Raw genomic sequence first — 22,279 nt, forward strand, 5'->3', positions numbered from 1 at the left:
TTATTATTTAATGGAAAACGGTGAAAAATAGAAGTTAGTTGGCGTCTCTCTTATTAATTATTATTCCATCATATCACATGAACATCCAACCTAAGCGCAACATGCATGCACATAATTGGAGTCTTATTCGTTACAAAATCCTTGAAGATAATTGGCCCACGTGCACGTCCCGTATTGGTCAACTCCCATTTGTGCCCCAGCACTACATTGAGTAAGAATCACAACTCTTCAAAATATTATGATAATGTTTAATCATTGATGAACAGAGAGATTCATAGAAGTAGTGTGTAAGTAAGTGACCATAGTCTTTTGCCCACCTTTGACTTTCATTTCATTTGTTTATCACAACTCACAAGCAAAGCTTCCAAAACAAGATAAAAAACACACAACCAAAACAAAACTCTGTGCACATTACTACTGTTAAAATTAGTTTTTTTCAAAATTGTAATAATTTCATCATTCATTTTTTATTATTTTTTTATTTATAAATATTTTTTAAATGTATTTATTAGTTCCAACTTTAACATTTAATTTGTTAGGATACATCTTTTAGAAGTCATTCTCTAATATTGGTTAAAATACTAATTGTGAGTTGTTGCTTAGTTATGTGTCTTGAAAATATCTTTGAAAACAACAATAAATAGTCTAGTACTGTTTTTTTTTCTTAAATATCATTAGAGATCAAAGCTCATATTTTATTTATTTTCTTTAAAAAATTGGGATATTCGCAATGATATATTGCAATCAATTTTTAACTTTAGCGTCACCACTGCTTCAGATAAGGTGTTTCACAAAATCTTATATTATCTTAACCGATTGAATTAAAAAATTTGATAACTCCAAAATTACTTTATTACTACTTTCATATTTCAATGATTGAATACAACATTCATTATTTTAAATACAATCTCTTCGAATATTAGTCAGGAGATACTAGAATTCACCTGTATTTTAGTCAAATCTTAGGAGATATTAATAAATTTACCCTAAATTTAAAACTCGAACAAGAATATTTTAATGAACCTAACGACCTTTTTTAAGAGAGAAAAGGGAAAAAGGGGGGGGGGGGGGGGGGGAACTCTCGTGATACATGTCGAATTTGAAACAATCAATTTATGATTGAAAGAAGTTCGTTAAAGATAAACAATTTAAAATAATTTATTTAATTCCAATATCCATCAGAAAGAAAAAGACTCTTCTCTGCCCCTCTTTATACTTTGCTTCTCCTCAACGTTCGGTAGCCTAAAAAAAAATTACTTTAAAAAAATTAAAAATCATTTATCTAAAAAATAAATAAAAATTCCCACTAAGAGAGTATAAAGTGAGGGAGACTGAAGTGGGTTTCACTTTTTAGTGGGAATAAAAGTAAAGCCAATCAACAAACCGAGCGTAAAATGACAATTGGATCCCTTAATTTTTACATTTTACAGGATTCAAACAAGTGTTATAATCTTTACATGTAGGTCCTTGAATCCCATCCAATTGTCCAAAGCAACCTTATAGACAATATTTAGGGTGAAAAAAATAAAAAAAGATTGAAACACTAAATTAAACCATTCGATTTTACTTTTTTCTACTAAATTTGTTGACTGTGATTCATCTTTTAGTAATCGATTAGTTTCTTTCATTAATAAATGGAATAAAAATATCAGCTGAAATAGGTAGGATTAAAATTCAACATAAAAAAAAATGAAGATTAATCTAAATATACAATATAATCGGATTTAACAACCTCAGTTCATCTTTTAGGAACCGTTTAGTTTGCTTTGCTTTCTTAATTAATAGAATACTAATATTAATTGAAGTAAGTTCAAATTCGATATAAGAGATGAAAATTAATATAAATATACAGTATAATTGGATTAAAGCTTAAAATCTATTTGACCCATCATTAACTTTTAACTTAGTTCGATTTTTAATATGTTCAAGAATAGTTGGAAGCAAGTGAGTGGTTGGTTAGACTTGTGAGACCACTCGAATGGAAGCTAAATCAAAACCAACTTTTGCACTTTTAATAGGAAAAAGTGAACCTAAATTTCAAACCTAAAAGAAAATGACATTAATAGTGAACTTTGTCCATTACTGTGAGAAGAGGGTATTTTTGTAACTTCAGAAACGAACCGGAGATCTGATTGATGAAAAAAAATTAAAAGAAATCAGCTCAAATTTATTTGATTTTCAGTGGAAAAAAGAAGCACACCCGATGCTCTTTCGATGGGTAAAAATGAGCAAAATCTGCAGCAACAGCAGACCAGTCACACTCCAGATCAACGTTCTTCTAGATTCTTCTGTGCGAGATGTTCGGTGGTACTGTCACTGATTTCTAAGGAGCTCAGTCTCAAGTGCGTCGTCCTTTTGTTCTTTAGTTTAGCCGTTTTTCTTTCTGGGTTCTTCTGGTTGCTTCCTCGCTCCAAATTTCAATCCGGGTTTGATGCAAAAGCTGAAATTAAGCTCAGTGGTAAGCAGGCAATCGCATCCAATTTGGTTCTACTATAGGGTTTTGAGCAATTGGGGTTGTTGTAGTTTTGCTAATGATTTCACAGTTTAATTAGGGTTTCAATGTTGGTTTGATTAAATGGTTTTGTTGTTAATTGCACTCCTTTGTTGTGTAATTAGGGCGTTCTGGTGTTTTGAACAAATGGGTATGCGTTATTTTGTGTTTTTGTTGTGAGATTAGGCTTCTGTGGTGTTTAGAGCAAATGGGTATTTAGCGTTTTGTGATTTTGTTGTTTGATCAGGTTTCCACAGAGCTAAAAAGCAATGGGTGGTGGTAAATTTTCCTCTTTCTTGTTGTGTAAATATGTTGTTTTGATGCTTAGAGCTAATGGATATTTTATGATGCCTCAACGGTTGGCTGTGCGAGAGTTGGGATTACAATCATATTTTGTATTGTTTAAGTTAATGGGTATGTGTTCCATTACATCGTAATTTGATTGTTGAGATTATGCTCGTGTATTATTACGTTTTTGTTGTTTAGTAATTTAAATTTTTGATAATTTGAGTGGATCACCGCGTGATCTCATTGCTTGTGTTGTTTTACAATAAGATTATGAAGAAATGGAATTTTGGGTTTCTACATCTTTGCAAGTTGATCGTGATGTTTTGAGGAGATGCCCGTGCATTTCCCTCTAGGATTTTGGAGCTTGATTTCTTAGTGATTGACATATCCAGGGTCATGCAATAATGTTAGATTCAATGCATTTGGTTCAATGCTAAGGCTGATATAAATTTCATTGCGATAATTATGCTCCTTTTAAGTAATTTCATTATTTTCATCAATGCTGAAGATGATATATTTGCTAATTCCTCAAACTAGAAATTTTCTTAAATGGCTTATTAATGTGTGTATGTACTCAAGTGGATTTTGAGAGTGATGATGAACGTTTGATGATCTGCCTATTGAGAGAGGAGTGAGTGGTAAACCTTGAATGTATGATGATTGCAGAATTAGTAAAAAATCCTGGTAAAGCCATGTTGCTGTGCATGAAATCATAGGATGTTAATATCAAAGGGACTGGGTCAAGTATTTCAGAGCAGTGGCTAGAATTGGACATATGATATTTACATTTCATAACATGAGTAACATTCCTCGATCTGCTTTCCTTTTGTTGCTGATATATATGTATTTTATCTGTTTATTACAGCCTCAGTTCAGGCATCCTTCAGACTTCAGAAGCCAGTTTCAGAGCTTGTTCCTCGTATTGGAAGGCTAGAGTATGACATCTATGGGGAGATAGGTGTCCCTGATACAAAGGTCTCCTTTAGCTTCCTTGTTCTGTAGAATTAATTTTTAAACAATATAAAATATTGATCTGAAAGTTGTTTGCTCTCTGCAGGTGGCTGTCCTATCCGTGCACCAGTCAGGTGCTTCTAACTGGACTGACATAGTGTTTGGTGTCCTTTCTGATCCAATAAATGCTCGTATAAATCCAGTGTCTCTAAGTGTGCTGAAGTCATCTTTAATTGAGCTTTTCCTTCAGCAGTCCAATCTGACCTTGACAACAACAGTTTTTGGGCAGCCTTCTATGTTTGAGATATTGAGGTTTCCTGGGGGAATCACTGTAATTCCTCTTCCAATTGCTTACATTTTGCAGTTGCCCCAGATTCTATTTAACTTTACTCTTAATAATTCTATATCTGAAATAGAGGAGAACTTCATTGAGTTGAGTGATCAGTTGAAGTTTGGATTGCGTCTACGGCCATATGAGGTAACTAACTGGTTCTTTTAACTTTCAACGCGAATTTCTTTGATGTACATAGTTGGTTGGGTTTGGGAGGGATTTTGGGGAATTTGATACTGTCAAAATTATATGCTGTTGTAATAGAGGTCTGATAGCCATTTGGTTTCGAAGTAGACTTAATGTTAATGGTAGACCTTACTGGAGTTAGTAGCTTGACCTTCTATTTAATTAAAAAATAGGGGAAACAGAAAAATATTATTTTTGCTTCTATGAAAGACTTGACCCGTGCTCTTGGACCAGGTTCTTTAAAACCTGCAGTTGTCAGCTGTTCAGTGAAAAACTAGCTGGTAGGGGCAGATTTTTTTGGGTTCCTCAAAAGGTTTTCTTTGCAATTACCTGATTAGTTTCTATGGCTGGTTTTTTGAGCTATGCAATTTTTTTTTTTTTTAGCCTTTCGTGGAAAATGAGTATTGCAATTGTACTGGCTCCTTTCTTTCCATTTCAAAACATAGGGTGTATGGTACTGATTGATAGCTTTATGTATAAGTTGAATATTAACTTCTCTTACTACCCTCTGCTGTGATGTAGAATGTATATGTGCAAGTAACAAACAAGGATGGCTCCACAATATCTCCTCCAGTCACTGTGGAAGCTTCAGTAATGTCAGAAATGGGGAGCCTTTTGCCACAGAGATTGAAACAGTTGGCTCAGGCAATCTCAGATTCGCCAGCAAAGAATCTTGGCCTTGACAACTCAGTCTTTGGTAAAGTTAAGGGTGTCGTTTTATCTTCTTATCTAAAGGGTACACTTCATGCAACCCCTCCAACTCCGTCGCCAGCTCCATCCCCAGAACCATCAAATGCCCCATACCCGGCCCTTTCTCCTTCTAACTCTCCAGCACCCTCTCCTAACATTCATCACCTCCCACCTTGTTCTAATTGTGAAGTTTCATCTCCATCTGATCATAATCAGCTACAGCCACCAAGCTCTCAAAGTGATCCCACTCCAGCACCTTCTTCTGCAACTGCTTACCCTCCTAGTCCTTGTCGACGGCCATACCATGCACATCATCGTACTGTTCCTCCAAGCTCTTCACCAGCTTCTGATCCTAACCCAACTAATTCACCTCCAATTGGTCCACCAAAGTTGGCTCCTAACCTATCACCCTTGCCAGAAGTATCCTATAGTTCTGGTCGAGGCCATGACGCGGGAAGTGCAATGGCCCCGGCACCTTCATCATTTCCACCATCTCCTTCATGTAAGTATTCCTGAGTTTTTATGTGTGCTGTATGAATGTCCTCTACCTACATGCATAATTTGGTTTTATGCATGCATGAAGGTATCTTTCTGGTTAGGCAGGTTGTTCACCTGGATGCTTCCTTTGTTTGCAGCTTCAGCAGTTGCTCTTTTCTACAACAAGGTCTGGTTATTGGGATTTTGTGGAGTCTTGATCTTTTTCATCCTTTGTCGGTCATATTGATGGTTACCTGTAGAGTTTTGAGGCATTCCAGGCGCCATGGCGGAATGATGTAAATGCCTGAGTTTTGTTCTGACAGGATTGGTAGAAGCCCGGGATAAGTTTGCCAGTCCCCTCCCCCCCACCCCAACCTTTTTTCTTTTCTCCTTCACGGAAGCAACTTATTTTTAAATGAAATGGAACGAGGTCGAAGCCAAGAAGGTGGCAGCCCGCTCATCTCACCTCAGTGTTTGTGATATGTGAAGATAACAATTAGGATGTTCTTTCCAAAGGGAAACAACTCCTAATGTGAAGTGTTGCAAGTTGAGAAGTACAAATATATCCCCGATGTCAAAAAGAACCTTCAACTCCACTGACCTTTTAAGTGTAATATATGCAGGTTCTTTTGGAGCGTCTGCAATGTAGTAGTACAAAGCAAAAGATGTCATGCAGAAATGGAATATAAACTAGTATCATAAATTACTCAAGTAAAAGATGAATACTTGTATAGATGAATTCAGCTTTATCATCTCTTTTTTTAATTTTTAACTGGTATTTGAGTTGCTTGATGAATAAGATAACAAAGTCATTAAGATGCAGGTACAAGTGCATTTCTCAGGTAGGGAAGAAAATAATAATAATAATAACGATCATGCTGACAGTCATGAACAATTTGGAGATCATATTATAACTTTATAAGAAAGTTAGCTGAACAATCCATTTCCTCAAAGTTGGACTGCTCCTACTTAGGCTTCAGAGTTAAGGGCTGATTGGTTTTTTAACTCAATGATTTAATTGCCGTAATTTTAATTAGTTAAGTCATTAAATTTATTTATTTTTTCAATTTAATGAAAATTTCTGTTAAGTGGTTAAGTTATTAAATTAATTTTTTTAGTTTTTTACTTAACCTAAAAGTTTGAATGATACATTAAAAAATATTCTCTAAAAATATCTCTATCTAATTAGTTAATTTTCATCCTTATTTAAATAAAATTTAATAATTAACATTGTTACTCATTTGTATAACATGTGATAATATAGTGGTAAATTATTATTATTTTTATCTTTTTTTTTCAAATTAGAATTATTTGTCTTCAAAATTTTTATGCATACATTTCGTATAAAAATATCATGAACTACAATAAAAATTGATTAACATGTACTAATTTAGAATATATTGGATCATATTTAATTGATATATAATTTATATTATGATAATATATTATCTTATTTAAATTCTTTGAGATATTTGTTATTTCACATTTATAATTTGTAAGGACATAAATGGAAAAATATTAGTTTTCAGATTTTTTTAAGTTAAAAAAACAACTTAATAATTATTTTTAACAATTCAGACTCAAATATATATATCATTTTGATTCAGACATTCAATTCTACTTGAATTTAGAGTAATTCAGGTCTATTAGATTTCAGATAAAAAAATAAACACCACCTTAATCACAAAAGAACCAACCAGTTCTCTCAATAATCATAAGCTAAGAAGTTAGACATTATGCCCTTTGCTTATTCATTATCAGAATGTATAATACAAAAGGTTTACATCTAAACTAGTAGAAGCATTTTCAATGCAAAAATGATCAGGAGAAAAGCCTTTCTCATTCCCTGTGAGTTAGCACGGGTCTTAGAAAGAGTGCTCGGACATAAAGTCAACTCTTCAATTGAGCTGCCTAGGCTTTTCTTTTCCAGTTGATGAGGTGGAAAATCGGTGCTCTGTCAGAGAAAATTCTGAAACCATCATCGGAGGTGAATTCATACTTCAAGGCAGGTCCAAGAAGCCATGAAATTGCAGCTCCACCAAGCAAGCCTCCTACCTGACATTAAGCAATGTGCATACCACACATGGATATGTGCATAAACAAATCAATTGATATCAGCGACATATAATAGCGACTTGCATAAAGAAAATCTGTATGATAAGCACATGAGAAAAAACTAGGCCAGCATATAATGGGGCTTTTTGTGCGTCAAAGTCGATGGCTCTCCCATGGATACCTGTGAGGGTTTTGATTTGGGAGAATAAGTATAATTCTAGGGAAGTTTAGGTAATTCCTAACAGTTGTAGAGGCACTCTTCTCCCTGGCATATCCTAGAGAAACAGGTGAAGTAGAAATGTCATTACATGTATAAGCCATTTATATGTAAAACATAAGTAATTAGGTGTCATTCATTTTGTGGTTATAACCTAGTCAAGTCATTGACACATCATCCAAATGTTGGTTATATAACTCATCAGCGATGATAGACACACAACAGCTGTTTGTTGGCAACATTTTGCAGTGCTATTTGATAAGGAGATTTTTCAGAATACTATAAATAACCCATGATTCATATCTCCAATATATTCTATGACATTGTAAGCAAGACAAGACTCTCGCGGAACCTCCCTATGATTGCCTCAATCCCACTGAAATCATAATTTCTAACACCGAGATATACGCAGAAAAGAAACTTTATAAAACAATAGCAAATGCGCAATTGCCAATGGATGAAGCAGTCAAAATCGGAATCCGCCAGAATATTAAAGGCCTAGATCTACAAAGATTCAGTAACCAGTTCTAACTTTATGCAGAATAGCAAACACTTGTGCCACATTGGCACAATACGGTCAGAGCTGCAGTATCACAACAACTGAACCAAGGCAGAAAGTTTTGGCCTTTGAGGAAAGGAAAAGCCAATCCAAATGCTTGTTATCCTTATTTTTAACATAGATACTGAAACTGATTTTAAAATATATGCATTTTTATAAAAAAAAAAAAATTCCATATTTTTTTGGTTTTTCGGGGAAAAAATATCACATACTCAGAGAGAAAACAAGAGAGGGTGGGACTTGTATACTTACATGTCCCCAGTTATCAATGCCTTTAATCAGAAGTCCAATAGCCTGCATCACATTTGCACATTACCATGTAGCTTAGACATGCGCGCGCGCGCGCACACACACACAAAAAAAAAAAAAAAATTCTAACATATCAGTTCATTTGTTTGGAAGGATCAATAAAATAACATGTTTCCCCAGTCAATGTAGGCCTGCTTTCTATTTTGACAATGTTTGCAAAGCTGCAGAACATACCATATTAAAGATAATCACTTTTGCTAAATGCTGTAGCTCTTCTTTGCTACCTCCAAGGATGTTTCTATGTCTCATGATAAATACAGCAAAAGATCCAACCTATATAAAAAATATAAACTAAGTACATCAGAAAGGAAACAATTACCTTGAAAAAAATTCACGGTAAAAAATTCAACCAACATAAATTCAATCAGAAAGGAAACAACCTACGTAAAAAGTTCAATCAGTGAACTCCACAATAAATTTGAGGCATTAGAGTGTTGATTCACTGGTCAAAAGAGCATTAAGATTGAAATTGTATGGCACTGAAACTTAAAAGAGCCACAATTTAAAATGGTGACAAGTTCATTTATATATTATCGCCAAGGGTGAGAGTGAAGGGGGAAGGGAGGGGGGGGGGGGAGAGGGAAATCAAACGTCAAAACTGCATGTGAAATTGTAATAAATAACAATACAGGGGCACATGATCTAGCATTATTGAGAAAGGGAGAGCAAGATTGCATCAAGGGCTGTAAATGTTTCCACTTTCCAGGTTCTTAAAGAAGAAAACTCAGAAATAATTATAAGCTTGAAAACATACAGCACTGAACCTGATCGAGTTATTGATTATTTGCCTTACGGTTGTAACTTGGGTACATACTGCAACAGAAAGGAGATTCAATTTTTGCTGAAAAGGAGTTCAAAATGACATACCAATCCAAAGATTGCTCCTGATGCACCAACAGCAGGGGAATTACAGAATCGATAACTCATAGCTGAACCTAATTTCTTCAAAGAACTAAGTCAGAATAATAATGGGTAAACAATTTCATCACTTGTGCAAGTGAGGTTATGAGTTGTTACTTGCAATTGCCGAGGAGAAGTACACTCCAAGATATCTCCTTGGACCACAGATTTTCTCCATAGTAGGACCGATAGAGTTCAAAGAATAACAATTGACCTATACAACGTAATTTTTTTTCTTATCAGACCAACATGAAAAGGATCAACAATGATGAGAAATAATTCAAGCCAAAAACTTCAGACCAGACCATTAGGTGTACAATATTTGCATGCAAGAAGGCGCTCGTGGCCAGCCTCCAGAACTGCCCTTTGTCAATTAGACTATTAATCTGCATACTTAAAAAGTTAAAATAGGAAATCAAGCAAAAAGGGGTAATTCAAAAGGGGAATATTCAAAAGTCTACCAGAATTAATGTTTAAACTTTCTTCTGTAGTCTAAGCATCTCACCTTGGCTCCCCACAAAAGAAGCTTGTCTTGTGTTGCAAATTGTGCAATATAAACTCTAGAGAAGAAAAAGAAATAGAAAGCTATTACTCTGCTTAGCACTCTCTCAGAAATTCGGAAATGAAGACTGCGGCCTAAGCTAAATAACTGAAATCAGGTAATGTAGAAAAATTGTAAAGAATTGGGGAATTTGTTTATGTATCGTACTTATTATATAGATAAATGATAACTACAATTTATTTCATACAAATATAAGTGATACTCACAAGACATTAACTGCAAGGAGGATATTCGTCCATTGCCTTCCAATAAATAAATTTCTCCTGGCGGTCTCCAAATGTGATGTACCCTCATGTCCAGAGTTTTTCCTAGTACCTCCACCATTGAAAAAAGATAATGAGGATGCAAATGCATCATTTGTGAACTGGAAAAAATTGACTCCATTAAACCGGAAGGCGTTTTCACACCATTGATCCTTCAATCTGGGTATATGACAGAGACGAGAGAGTTTCTGCTCAACAAGAGACATCAGATGGCAGAGAGAAATTTTGACACTCAAACACGTAACAGATGTTGCAGTAGAAACAACTTAACCATTCCACATCAATCAAGAAATGACTAAGGAATTTCAGCATTATACAGACAAATTTGACCTTACAGAGCCATGGGTTGCCAAACATAAATATTCTATGAATTCCGTAGACATACAACTAAAGATAAAAAAGTCTAACAAAATGAACCCACGTTTTCAATCAGGATTTATACATTCAAAACTAAATGGAGCTACAAAGTCTATGCATTTGATACTTTTTATTACATTTCAACCAAAGATTAAAGGGTTCAGATTCTCATTTCTTAAAAAATTAAAAATTGGTGGAACAACAAAATGGCATTACAATTCCATTAATTACAAACTCTGCACTGTCCTGATAATATCACATATGAAAAACGGCATGGTATATCTGTAACTGCTGTGCTTCTGATTAAACTCGAAGCACAACAGCTAAACTGTTTGGCAAACATCGCACTTCTACTTGGCAGAATGCTGACAAAAACAAGAATAAACCGGTTCCGGTTTACTTAATTGCAAACACAATAAATTGGCACAAGCTTATAGATGTTTTTGTCAGCACTCTGTGAGCTCCGTATCTCTTTAGCATTTTTCACTAATGAATTATTAACCACCCAACTACTTATACAACCAGTGATTTCACATTCAATCCATGGCTCATAAGTCAGTGGCTTTATTGAAATTTCCCAATCAAGTCAAATTTATAATTTTTTCCCCTTTTTATCAATTGAATTGGACAGAGTAACATAATTACTTAAAAATTCAGAGAGTGTTAACATACCTACATAACAAATTTGCATTGGCAGTGAAAAAACAGAAAAATTGGTTAAAAGAAAGGGGTAATTGAGAAATTGTACCTTGACGGAGGAATGGAGAAGGCGGCGGGCGTGGAGGGGCTGGTGGTGGAGAAGACGACGAGAGAGGCTGAGAGAGAGAGAATGTTTGGCTGTTGTTGTTATCAGATTCAACGGCGGTCTGATCAGCCAATCGAACGGCTCACGATGATGAGGCAAAGCTCTGCCTGATGCTGATGATTCCATTTTGTTTCTCTCTTTCAAGTCTCAACAAACCTTCGTTTCAAAGTAACAAAACTAACAAGAAGGCAATGGTTTTTATTTATTTTTTTTTTAAGAACGCCTTTCCACATTCGGCCTTTTTAACCTTTTTAATAATAATAATACTAATTTTTTTTTTGAGATTTTCGACATTTGTGTACGAACATATCCAAATTTCATTAAATTAAATAAAACTCTCTTATTTTAAAAAAAAGATTAAATAATTTTTTTAAATTTTTTCTGTGAAACAGAGCCTCGTCACCGTAGATAAAGGATATAATTATCCTAAAAAATAGTCTACGCCATTAATTTTAAAAATAAAAAGTTTATGTGACCATTTTCGCTAAATTGCTCTCTATGATCGTTTCATTAAGGATTTAAATTCAGTCTTAAGCTGACTTTTTTTCTAAGTTTTTAAAAGTATAAAATTGACAGTTATTAAATAAGAATATAAAATTAATTAAATCTTAACCGTACATTGTTATACATGCATGAGCTAATTTAGTACTCAACTTTTTATAATCTTCTACCACATGTGCATATATAATCTTTCGGCAAATTGTCTAATTCTCAAATCTAAATATTGAATAACTTAGAAATAAAAATTTAGATAAGAAAAATATATCCGCTAATAACTCATTAGTTGAGTTGATTGATATTTTTCCTTTATTGTTAAGAAAATTCAAATATCTCATAGTCGTGTGGGTAAAATGGAGACAAGTTAAATAAATAAATAAAAAAGAGAAAAAAGAGGAACAAATCATATAACCATATGTATTGAGGCGGGAATGAAAGAAACAACATTAGCAAGTATCAAACCAAACAAATAAGTAAACAAATTAACAAAACAAAGCCTCTGGTTGGAATTGGGATTCTGGAATCTGCAACATGAAACAATGTCATACTCGTACGTATATCATGGATATAACAAAATAAATATGAAAAAAAAAACCAGATTTATGAAAAAAAAAATCATTAATTGCAGTTATGCCATCTCTTCTATATTCAACCCAACGACTGAAAGGTGCAAAAAGTATAATTAATTTGATTAATAACATAAATATGTAACTATGATAATTTTATTAAAAATGAAATAGAAATTAATTTGTAAGGTATTCATAATATTCTTAGGGGTGCTATTGCTATCTTTAAATCAATGTATGAATTATGTACATACCTGCCTAGCTAATAAGAAACAACATAAAGCTAGCAATGCTCGCACCACTTCCAATTAACTTGACCATGATCATTGACATAGTAATTAAATAGCTAAAGAATGAGCCAAGAGTGCCACCAAGGTCTAGAAGCTGCAAAATAAATAAATAAATTACATACAAAGTCAGCTTGTAATGCTACAACAAAATAATCAAAATATTTGTCATTACAAATAGAAGGGCTATCATCTATTTGATATAATGAATATAGTAACTATTACTACCATAGTTTAATTTTATTATTAGTGTCACATGATACGACATTCATAAATAATGCTTAATATAATATAATAAGTTTTATTTATAATTATGAAAAAAAGGATTTGGATTAAATTAAGGTAATGATATAATTTTATAATCATATTGCGATCACATACTATATTAAAAAAAATAAGGAGATTGTTAATTTTCTTTCTTCTGAAATTAATATATACCATTTATTCTCCTATTATTTTCATAATAGCCAATAACCATATGATATTATTTTACATTATTACCCTTATTTTTAAATATATTTTATTTATATTTATCATAAATTAAATAAATCATTTAAATGAAAATTGAAATAAAAAATTATATATATATATATATATATATATATATATATATATATATATATATATATTCATGTGATGACCAGAAGCTACCGCTATGAGAAGCATTATTATTACCATTATTAATCCTGCTATCGATAGAATCAAAATGCCTCCGTGCCCATTCTGATATTGCACGAAATGGCCTTAATCCCATCAAATGATTCCACCACAACTCAATATTATTCGCCAGTTCTTCTTCAAACCTGTAAGTATTATTATTAATATAATAGCGATTATTAACATAATTATTATTCTCACCGTCTCCATCATCTCGCAGCTCATGATGATGATGATGATCATTCATAATGTTTCCACCACCAGAACCAATAATAGAATCTTTCAACTCGTAACGACAAACGGGGCACGTAGTGCTGTAATGTCTCAGCCATGGGACAATGCAATCAGAATGATACAAATGCTTGCATGGCAACTCCATGATCATCACTTCATCACTATCATCATCAACATCATCCCGAACCCTAAACTCTTCTTTGCAGATTGGACAGCATTGCACCTCGTTGTTCCTCATCAACTGGGTACTCTCGGATATTCTCACTCTTTTCAATGCTTCAACGGCTGAAACCGGTGCCGGTGTGGGCCCCGCATCCGGCTGAAGATCGTGCATTGGATATTCAATCATGGCTTGTGGTGGCGGCGGTGGTGGCGGATCAAAATGGAGGGAAATCCAAGAATGAAGGTTGTGTCCGTCGTTATTTGGTGTGTCGAGAGCTTGAGCCAATGAGTCGAGAAAGCGACCAGAGGGCGTCGGGAAAGACTCGACAGCTGTGGGAGAGGAGGAAACAAGCCTAGGCCTTGAGACGTCAAGCTCGAGATAAAGTTGTGCGGAGCAATGAGGGCAGAAGAGTTCAGACGGGTCTGTGGATCGGAACCTCGTGGTACGCTGGCAGCTTTGGCACCAGAAGTAATGAAAAGTTCTCGTTCTTTGAGTTCCATTGACGATAACTCGCGGACGATTTTGAGCCAAAGACATGGATGGTTGGTTGGTTGATTCTTTAGCTTCAAGTGATTGAAATGGGATTTGTGTTTTTGTTTGACATGATGAGGAAATGGATACGGGTATTATATATATATATGTGTGCGCGTTGTTGTGTGCGGTTTGTGGATGGAGAGGGAGAAAAGGATAGCTTTTAGAGCTACAGGAAGTGATTCCTTGTTTTGTTTGCAAGTTTTGTTTTGGGTTAATTTGCAGCTAGCTGCAGGCTTTGTTTTCTTTGCTTTGTTAAAGCAAAGGATGATTGCAAAATGCTGCACACGTTTACTTATTACTATTTTTATATACTATTTTGATGGTTTAGTCTAACCACAATCTAATTTCGAATTAACCTCAAACCTCTTGCTTTCAACAAAAGAGATTTTATCACCTCAATTAGGTGGTACGCACTCATACATTTGAGTTACATGTTGGGAAAAATCATAGCTAGGTTTGGTAAATCATAGTTAGGTTTGGTAACCTCAAACCTCTTGTTTTGGGAGGTTTAAAAGTAATTTTGAAAAGTTAAAAGTTAATTCTAGCATTTGGTAAATATTTTTGGAAATCATTTTTGACAACATCACTTTATCCTACCTAGATTTTGAAAAATAAAGAAGAAGTAGTTTTTTAAAATTTGATTTTAAGAATCACTTTTATACTCAATACAATTCCATATATATATCCCCATGAGTAATGATACAGTCACAAACTCTTGTACAAACTTATTTTGTACAAACTGATGTGGCATGATAAGATTGGTTGAATTAAATATTACTTGGCCCACATGATTTGTTTTTATTAATTTATATTTTCATTCAACCAATGAATTAATGCCACGTCAGTTTGTACAAAAATAAATTTGTACAAGAGTTTGTGGCTGTATCATTACTCATATCCCCATATATATTATAAAAATTTAAAATTATCCTTAATAATTAGTAAATAAAATCGTTAACTTTAAAAAAATTATTATGATTACAATTATATGAAGATAGGAAAAATAAAAAATAATTTTTTAACTATCCATTATATGTACACACTTGAAAAATTATATATATATATATGTTTAAATAAATTTTATTAATATTATGTCCAATTCATTTATTTATAGTTTTACAACAGTTAATAATAAGATTTACCAAACACATACAATTACTTTTAAAATTTACAACACTTTTAAAAATAAAATTTATCAAATATTTTACTGATTTTCTTCATAGTTGATTAATTATATAGCACAACTAACAATAATTATTTTAAAAGCTACAATATTACTAAATTGACCCTTAGTGTTTGTACTAAATATGATGAAACATAGTGGTAGATCCGGAAAAATGATTTACTAAAGGCTAAATTATGTAACAACAAGATGTAAAAACTAAAATTTCATGGTTTAATGAGTTTATAAATGTTATTTTAAAAGGTTTAAAACCTGCCTTAAAATTCAAGTAATGCCACTCTATTCTCAAATCAAATAAATCAATTACAACTTACATAAAGTTTATTCTCTTTTACTAGAAAATAAATTAAATTTCTGCATAAACTTATATTACCTTCTATTTTCAGTTTTAACAAAAAATAATAACAATAATAACAAATAAATAAATATTCATTTTTGCTCATTGATTCGTGGTCATGTATTTCGGATTGAAATATTGTTAGGTATAAAATTTGTTAAAGTTTTACCACCCATGTAAAATTCATTTCTTGTTAGCATACCTGAAATGTTAGGTATTTGCTGACTATGTCTTAACAGATTATCCCTTTAGTTTCTGAGTTTGTTTTGAATAAATCCTGGTTTGTAGGGTGAAGATTTGTTTTTGAATTGTTCTTCCTTAATCTTAGCACTTTAGATCATTCTTGTTTGTAATGGCTATATAAAAGCCTCAGTTCAGTATTTAATAAACAAGCTTTTACAGCTACCAAAGTTTGTTGCTTTCTGCATTCGAGTTCTAACTCAGTTAACAGTGGTAGAGCTTCACAAAGGGGCCATATTGTAAGAAAGTGTGAGTAAAACATTGTGGGAAGAGTGAAAGAGAGATGGCTGCCGAAGCTAGCAACTTTGCACAACCAAGCATTCCCAAGTTTGATGGAGATTACGATCACTGGAACATGCTGATGGAGAACCTTTTGAGATCGAAAGAATATTGGAGCATCATCGAAACATGTTACACTGAGCCTGCTGAAGGAGAGACATTGACAGCTACACAAAGAAAAACCTTGGAGGATTTAAAGTTAAAAGACCTGAAGGCAAAAAATTATCTCTTCTCGGCAATTGACAAGCCAATTCTGAAGAGCATCATTCAGAAGAGCACATCCAAGCAGTTGTGGGATTCAATGAAGAGATATCAAGGCAACATCAGAGTGCAGCGTGCTCAACTTCAAACCCTTCGCAGAGAATTTGAGATTCTGGAGATGAAGATAGGTGAGTCTGTCACTGATTATTTTTCAAGGGTGATGCTGGTAACCAATGACATGAGGAATAATGGAGAAGATATGCCGGACGTGAAAATCATTGAGAAGATCTTGCGTACTCTCACTTAAAGATTCAACTACATTGTATGTTCCGTTAAGGAATCAAAAGATATTGATCAGCTCTCTGTGGATGAGCTGCAGAGCTCACTACTTGTTCATGAGCAGAAGTTTCAGAAAAATGGTGGCGATGAGCAAGCTTTGAAGGTCACAAGTGGTGAGTGGCTTGGTGCAAGTGAGGAAGACAAGTTTGGAGGAAGAGGCAGAGGTCGTGGAAATCTCAGAGGAAGAGGGAGAAGAAGAGGTCGAGGAAGACAACCTGTTGACAGAGCCACCGTTGAATGTTTTCACTGTCATAAGTTAGGACATTTTAGATATGAATGTCCCAGCTGGGACAAAAATATCAACTATGCTGAGTTGGATGAAGATGAAGAAATGCTACTCATGTCCCATGTCGAGATGCATAATTCCAAAAGAAAGGAGGTGTGGTTTCTAGACTCCAGCTGTAGTAATCACATGAGACATGAGTGGAGATAAGAGGTAGTTTATTGAGCTCGATGAGTCATTCAGGCAAATAGTAAAACTCGGTAACAATTAAAAAATAGCTATCATGGGAAAGGGAAACATCAAGATACAAGTTCTTGGAAAAACTCAGGTGATCATTGAGGTATATTGCATTCGCAAGCTAAAGAGTAATTTGATTAGTATTGGACAACTTCAAGAAAAAGATTTGGCCATTGTGATTCAATATGGTGTATGCAAGATTTATCACCCAATGAGATGGTTAATTATGCAAACAAACATGTCAGCAAATAGGATGTATATGTTGTGTGCTACTGCACCTACTCATGCTCCAGGACAAGCTTGTTTTCAAATGGCATCCGAGACACAACAACTCATCTGTGGCATCGAAGGTTTGGACACTTGAACATGAAAGGCTTGAGAACTTTGGCATATAAAAAACTGGTGAATGGTTTGCCGATTCTTAAATTTTCTGCCAAATTATGCACTGATTGTGTTGTTGGCAAGCAACACCGTGACCCTTTTCCCAAGAAAAGTTTATGGAGAGCTTATCAACCATTGCAGCCTGTGCACTCTGACATTTATGGTCCTATCACTCCTGAATCAAATAGTTACAAGAGGTATATACTCACTTTTATAGATGATTATAATCGTAAGATGTGGACTTATTTCTTGCATGCTAAGTTAAAGGCATTTGCTATGTTTAAGAATTTTAAAAGCATGGTAGAAAAAGAGAAAGGGAATTATATTTCTTGCTTACGTATTGACCGAGGTGGGGAGTTCACCTCATTGGAGTTTAATAAATATTGCAGTTCAAATGGGATCGCCAGACAACTCACCGCAGCTTTCTCCCCACAACAAAACGGGGTTGCAGAGAGAAAGAACCGAACCTTATTGAATATGGTGCGGTGCATGTTGACTAACAGAGGAGTTCCTAAGCAATTCTGGCTAGAAGCTGTGAATTGGGCAGTGCATATTCTCAACCGATGTCCTACCTCAGCGGTGAAAGACCAAACACCTGAAGAAGCATGGAGTGGACTCAAGTCTTATGTGGAGTATTTTAAAGTGTTTGGTTGTATCAGACATGTTCACATACCAGACATCAAGAGGAAGAAACTTGACAATAAGAGCTTTAAGTGTGTGTTTTTAGGGGTGAGTGAAGAATCGAAAGCCTTTTGAAGAAGAAGAAAAGTGGAGTTGGGAGAAAATAACTGAAATAACTCGCTGTGATAATCTTGAATGGGGAGATGAAAAAGAATGTGAGAAAGAAAGTGTCATTGGAGAAGAAGGACAACTTAAGCAAGGTGAAGCTGGTGGCTCGGGTTCTTTTACTCCAACAGATGTAAATAATTCGGTTCAAGGGAGGATTAGAAGAAAACCAGTATAGATGGAGGATTATGTAAGCGGTGAGGGTCTGTTCGAAGAAGAAGAAATGCAGCAGCTAGCTATGCTCACCTCATTAAGTGATCCAGTAAGTTTCGAAGAAGCTGTTAAAAGTTCTACTTGGAGAGATGCCATGGATCTGGAAATTCAAGCTATCGAAAGAAATGGTACCTGGGAGTTGACATAATTGCCAAGAGGAGCCAAGAAAATAGGTGTAAAGTAGGTTTTCAAAACTAAACTGAATGAGAAGGGAGAAGTGGACAAATGCAAAGCTCGGCTTGTAGCAAAAGGATAGACACAACAAGCTGACATTGATTATACTAAGGTATTTGCTCATGTTGCTCGTTGGGATATTATTAGATTAATTCTTGCACTAGCTGTTAGCAGAGATTGGGAGGTGTTTCAGCTTGATGTTAAGAGTGCTTTCCTGCACGGTTAAATCACTAAAGAAGTTTTCATTAAGTAGCCACGAGGTTATGAAGTGAAGGGTGTTGAGAACAAAGTCTATCGGATGAAGAAGGCATTGTATGGGCTCAAACAAGCCCCACGAGCATGGTTAAGTAAAATTGAGTCCTATTTTATCAAAGAATGGTTCGAAAGGTGTTCAAGTGAGCACACTTTGTTAAAAAAGAATGGTGGGGATGGAAAAATCCTTATAGTCAGTGTATGTTGATGATATGATTTTTACTTGGAATGATGGGAAGATGTTTGAGGAGTTCAAGAGGTCAATGAAGCAAGAGTTTGAAATGTCTGATCATGGAAGAATGAAATATTTCCTCGAAATAGAGGCGGTGCAGGGTTTAGCTGGAATTTTCATAAGCCAAAGAAAGTATGTTAATGAGGTACTTGAAAGGTTCAGAATGAAGCATTGTAATCCTGTGAAAAAACCTATTATGCCTGCATGTAGACGTGTGAAAGATGAAGGAGGTACGAAGGTTGATTGCACCACTTACAAGCAAATGGTGGGCAATCTCATGTATTTGACTGTCACCAGACCTGATCTTATGTATGTAATAAGCTTAATAAGTCGTTTCATAGAGGCACCAACTGAGTTGCATCAACAGGCTGTGAAGAGAATTTTTCGGTACTTGAAAGGAACAATAGAGATAGGAATATTATACAAGAAAGGAGGTTTGGAAAATTTGGTTGCTTTCTCTGACAGTGATTATGCCGGGGATCTTGAGGATCGAAAATCCACTTCAAGTTATGTCTTTAAATTGAGTTCTGGAGTTGGGGCGTGGAGTTCCAAGAAACAGCCAGTTATGACACTCTCTACAACAGAGGCAGAGTTTATAGCTGCTGCTTCATGTGCCTGTCAAAGTATTTGGATGCAGAGGATTCTAGGGAAACTTGGTCTCAATCAAAGTAAATGCACTATTTTCTGTGATAATAGTTCTGCTATTAAGCTTTCGAAGAATCCTGTAATGCATGGTAGGAGTAAGCATATTGATATTCGATTCCATTTTCTTCGAGAATTAACTAGAGATGATGTAGTTGATTTGGTGCATTGTGGCTCTAAAGACCAATTAGCTGAATATTATGACAAAACCATTGAAGTTGGATTTGTTCTTGAAGATGAGAGGACATCTTGGAGTATGCATCGTTCAAGAGGTAAACTGACTGCAAATTTTGCAGTTCAATTTAAAGGAGTATTTGTTAGGTATTTACTGACTAAGTCTTAACAGATTATCCCTTTAGTTTCTGCGTTTGTTTTGAAAAAATCATGGTTTGTAGGGTGAAGATTTGTTTTTGAATTGTTCTTCCTTAATCTTAGCACTTTGGATCATTCCTGTTTGTAATGGCTGTATAAAAGCCGCAGTTCAATATTCAATAAACAAGCTTTTACAACTACCAAAGTTTGTTGCACTCTGTATTCGAGTTCTAACTCAGTTAATATGAAATACTATAAGAACATTTTTAGTTGTTGGTATGTAGATTTGTAATCTTGATTTTTATTTGTACTGCTCTTTTGCTTTTCCTTCTTCTGCTGCTATAACACCTCCCAATTGAGATATTAAATAATAACTTTAAATATTGGAGGAAACTAATTGATATAGAAATTTATGCATGTGATGATGAGCTATATATAAATTTGATATTTGCTTTTCCTCCTAATTTTAGTTATAAATTTTGCGATCAACCCAAAACATTTAGAATAAATAAGTTTCTTCTGTTTGAGTTCCTAACATCCCTTTAAAACTCTTATTAAACCCATTGTTATACTTAAATATATATTTTTGTAATAAAAATTCTAGCATTAGGTAATTGATTTCTTCAATATCTCAAAATTCTTTTAAATTTATAAAAAAATAATTATTTTTTTAATAAAAATTTTAGGATTAGGTATTTTATTTCTTCAATATCTCAAAATTCTTTTGAATTTATAAAAAAAATAATTATTGTTTGGGAGGGATACTGTTTGGGACAAATGCGTCGAAGGGACCAGGAACGACGAGCAGACATCTGATGGCGGAGTTCTGCGAACCGGTGTTTTCCGTTAAAGCCTGGCGCGTGGAAGAACAGGAGCAGAAACATCCTGCTCGTCCACGATGTTGTCGTCCGCGAGGCCGATTCCTATAAAAGGCACGAGGCCATTCCGGCTAGAGATCGAGAGGCGAGGAGACCCGGTCGACGGCAGTTGGCAAGACGTGCTCTCCAGCACGAGAATCTAGGCACAACAGCCACGCTTTCCCCAGAACCGCGACGTAACACGCAAGATCTCACGGAGCCAGGACAGCCACACTTTCCCCAGAACCGTGGCGTAACACGCAAGGTCTCACAGAGCCGTGGCAGCCACGCTTCCCCTGAACCGTGGCGTAACACGCTAGATCCCATGTTTTGCCCATAACGCAGCAGTTGGAGTCCCATACCGTCTCGAAAAGAGCGGAAGACTGAGATTCAGAGGAAGCCTATAAAAAGGTAGCCAACGAAGGTAAAAGGGTTGGCATTCTTGAGAAAAGGGGAGAAAACCACAAGAAACGCCATAAGACCTGTGGCAAGCTTTTCCCGAACCTTCATATCTGACTTGAGCGTCGGAGGGTTTGCGCCGGGAAAACAACCGGCGTACTCTGACTTATCTGTGTACGCAGGGACCTCCGGAGAAGAAGCCTGGCGAGGAGACCTCCTGGTAGTGACGAAGTTGATCGAGCAGAGATCCTGATCGTAGAACGAGGAGAACCGGAATCTCGCATCAACATAAGTTGTAGTTTGTAATTTGTCCACATACATACATACATACGTACATCCATCCATCCATCGTTCAAACAAAATTCTCAAGTAGAAGGCTTACCAGATGCAATTCCTTCTTCCATGGCAGCCTTGGCAGCATTGAGAGCATGAGTAAGAATACGCACTTTTTTAACTCACATTTTGACTGTTAGAGCCTCCAACCTTAGGAAAGAGCAAACCTCCATTTATAGGTAGTTAAGATGCCACGAAAATAAACTTAACACAACTCAATGAGCAGTTCCAAAGAACCGAACTTTTAAAACAGCATATCACCGATCTTCAGCTGTAATG

At 35.0% G+C, this 22,279-nt stretch overlaps 3 protein-coding genes across 6 annotated transcripts; 1 reads left to right on the forward strand and 2 right to left on the reverse strand.

Annotated features, from left to right (window-relative positions):
- Window positions 1–2,064: 2,064 nt before the first annotated feature.
- On the forward strand, window positions 2,065–6,175 carry LOC18040331. The gene is made up of 5 exons (XM_024184280.1): window positions 2,065–2,458; window positions 3,645–3,754; window positions 3,837–4,208; window positions 4,770–5,439; window positions 5,573–6,175. The coding sequence occupies exons 1-5, from the start codon at window positions 2,215–2,217 to the stop codon at window positions 5,659–5,661; spliced, it is 1,485 nt and encodes a 494-aa protein (XP_024040048.1). The 5' UTR covers window positions 2,065–2,214; the 3' UTR covers window positions 5,662–6,175.
- An 899-nt stretch (window positions 6,176–7,074) lies between these two features.
- Window positions 7,075–11,668, reverse strand: LOC18040332 (RHOMBOID-like protein 10, chloroplastic). Of its 4 annotated transcripts, none has more exons than XM_024184282.1 (10): window positions 11,385–11,665; window positions 10,424–10,467; window positions 10,223–10,324; window positions 9,960–10,014; window positions 9,760–9,840; window positions 9,572–9,668; window positions 9,422–9,489; window positions 8,729–8,827; window positions 8,498–8,539; window positions 7,075–7,469 (listed from the first exon to the last, which is right to left on the reverse strand). In XM_024184282.1, the coding sequence occupies exons 1-10, from the start codon at window positions 11,565–11,567 to the stop codon at window positions 7,326–7,328; spliced, it is 915 nt and encodes a 304-aa protein (XP_024040050.1). In that variant the 5' UTR covers window positions 11,568–11,665; the 3' UTR covers window positions 7,075–7,325. The 4 variants fall into 4 exon arrangements, with proteins under 4 accessions (XP_024040050.1, XP_006431892.1, XP_024040049.1 ...); XM_024184281.1 differs by adding an exon at window positions 7,651–7,744 and having other exon boundaries at window positions 7,383–7,469; window positions 10,223–10,467; window positions 11,385–11,667; XM_006431829.2 differs by having other exon boundaries at window positions 10,223–10,467; window positions 11,385–11,666.
- Window positions 11,669–13,545: 1,877 nt separating this feature from the next.
- Window positions 13,546–14,434, reverse strand: LOC18042153 (E3 ubiquitin-protein ligase RING1-like). Its single transcript, XM_024183475.1, has 2 exons — window positions 13,651–14,434; window positions 13,546–13,595 (listed from the first exon to the last, which is right to left on the reverse strand). Exons 1-2 carry the CDS (start codon window positions 14,381–14,383, stop codon window positions 13,546–13,548), a joined length of 783 nt encoding a protein of 260 aa, XP_024039243.1. The 5' UTR covers window positions 14,384–14,434.
- Window positions 14,435–22,279: the final 7,845 nt, after the last annotated feature.

The sequence above is a fragment of the Citrus clementina genome, unplaced genomic scaffold, assembly GCF_000493195.1.
Source record: "Citrus clementina cultivar Clemenules unplaced genomic scaffold, Citrus_clementina_v1.0 scaffold_5, whole genome shotgun sequence".
NCBI classification, from domain to species: Eukaryota; Viridiplantae; Streptophyta; class Magnoliopsida; order Sapindales; family Rutaceae; genus Citrus; species Citrus x clementina.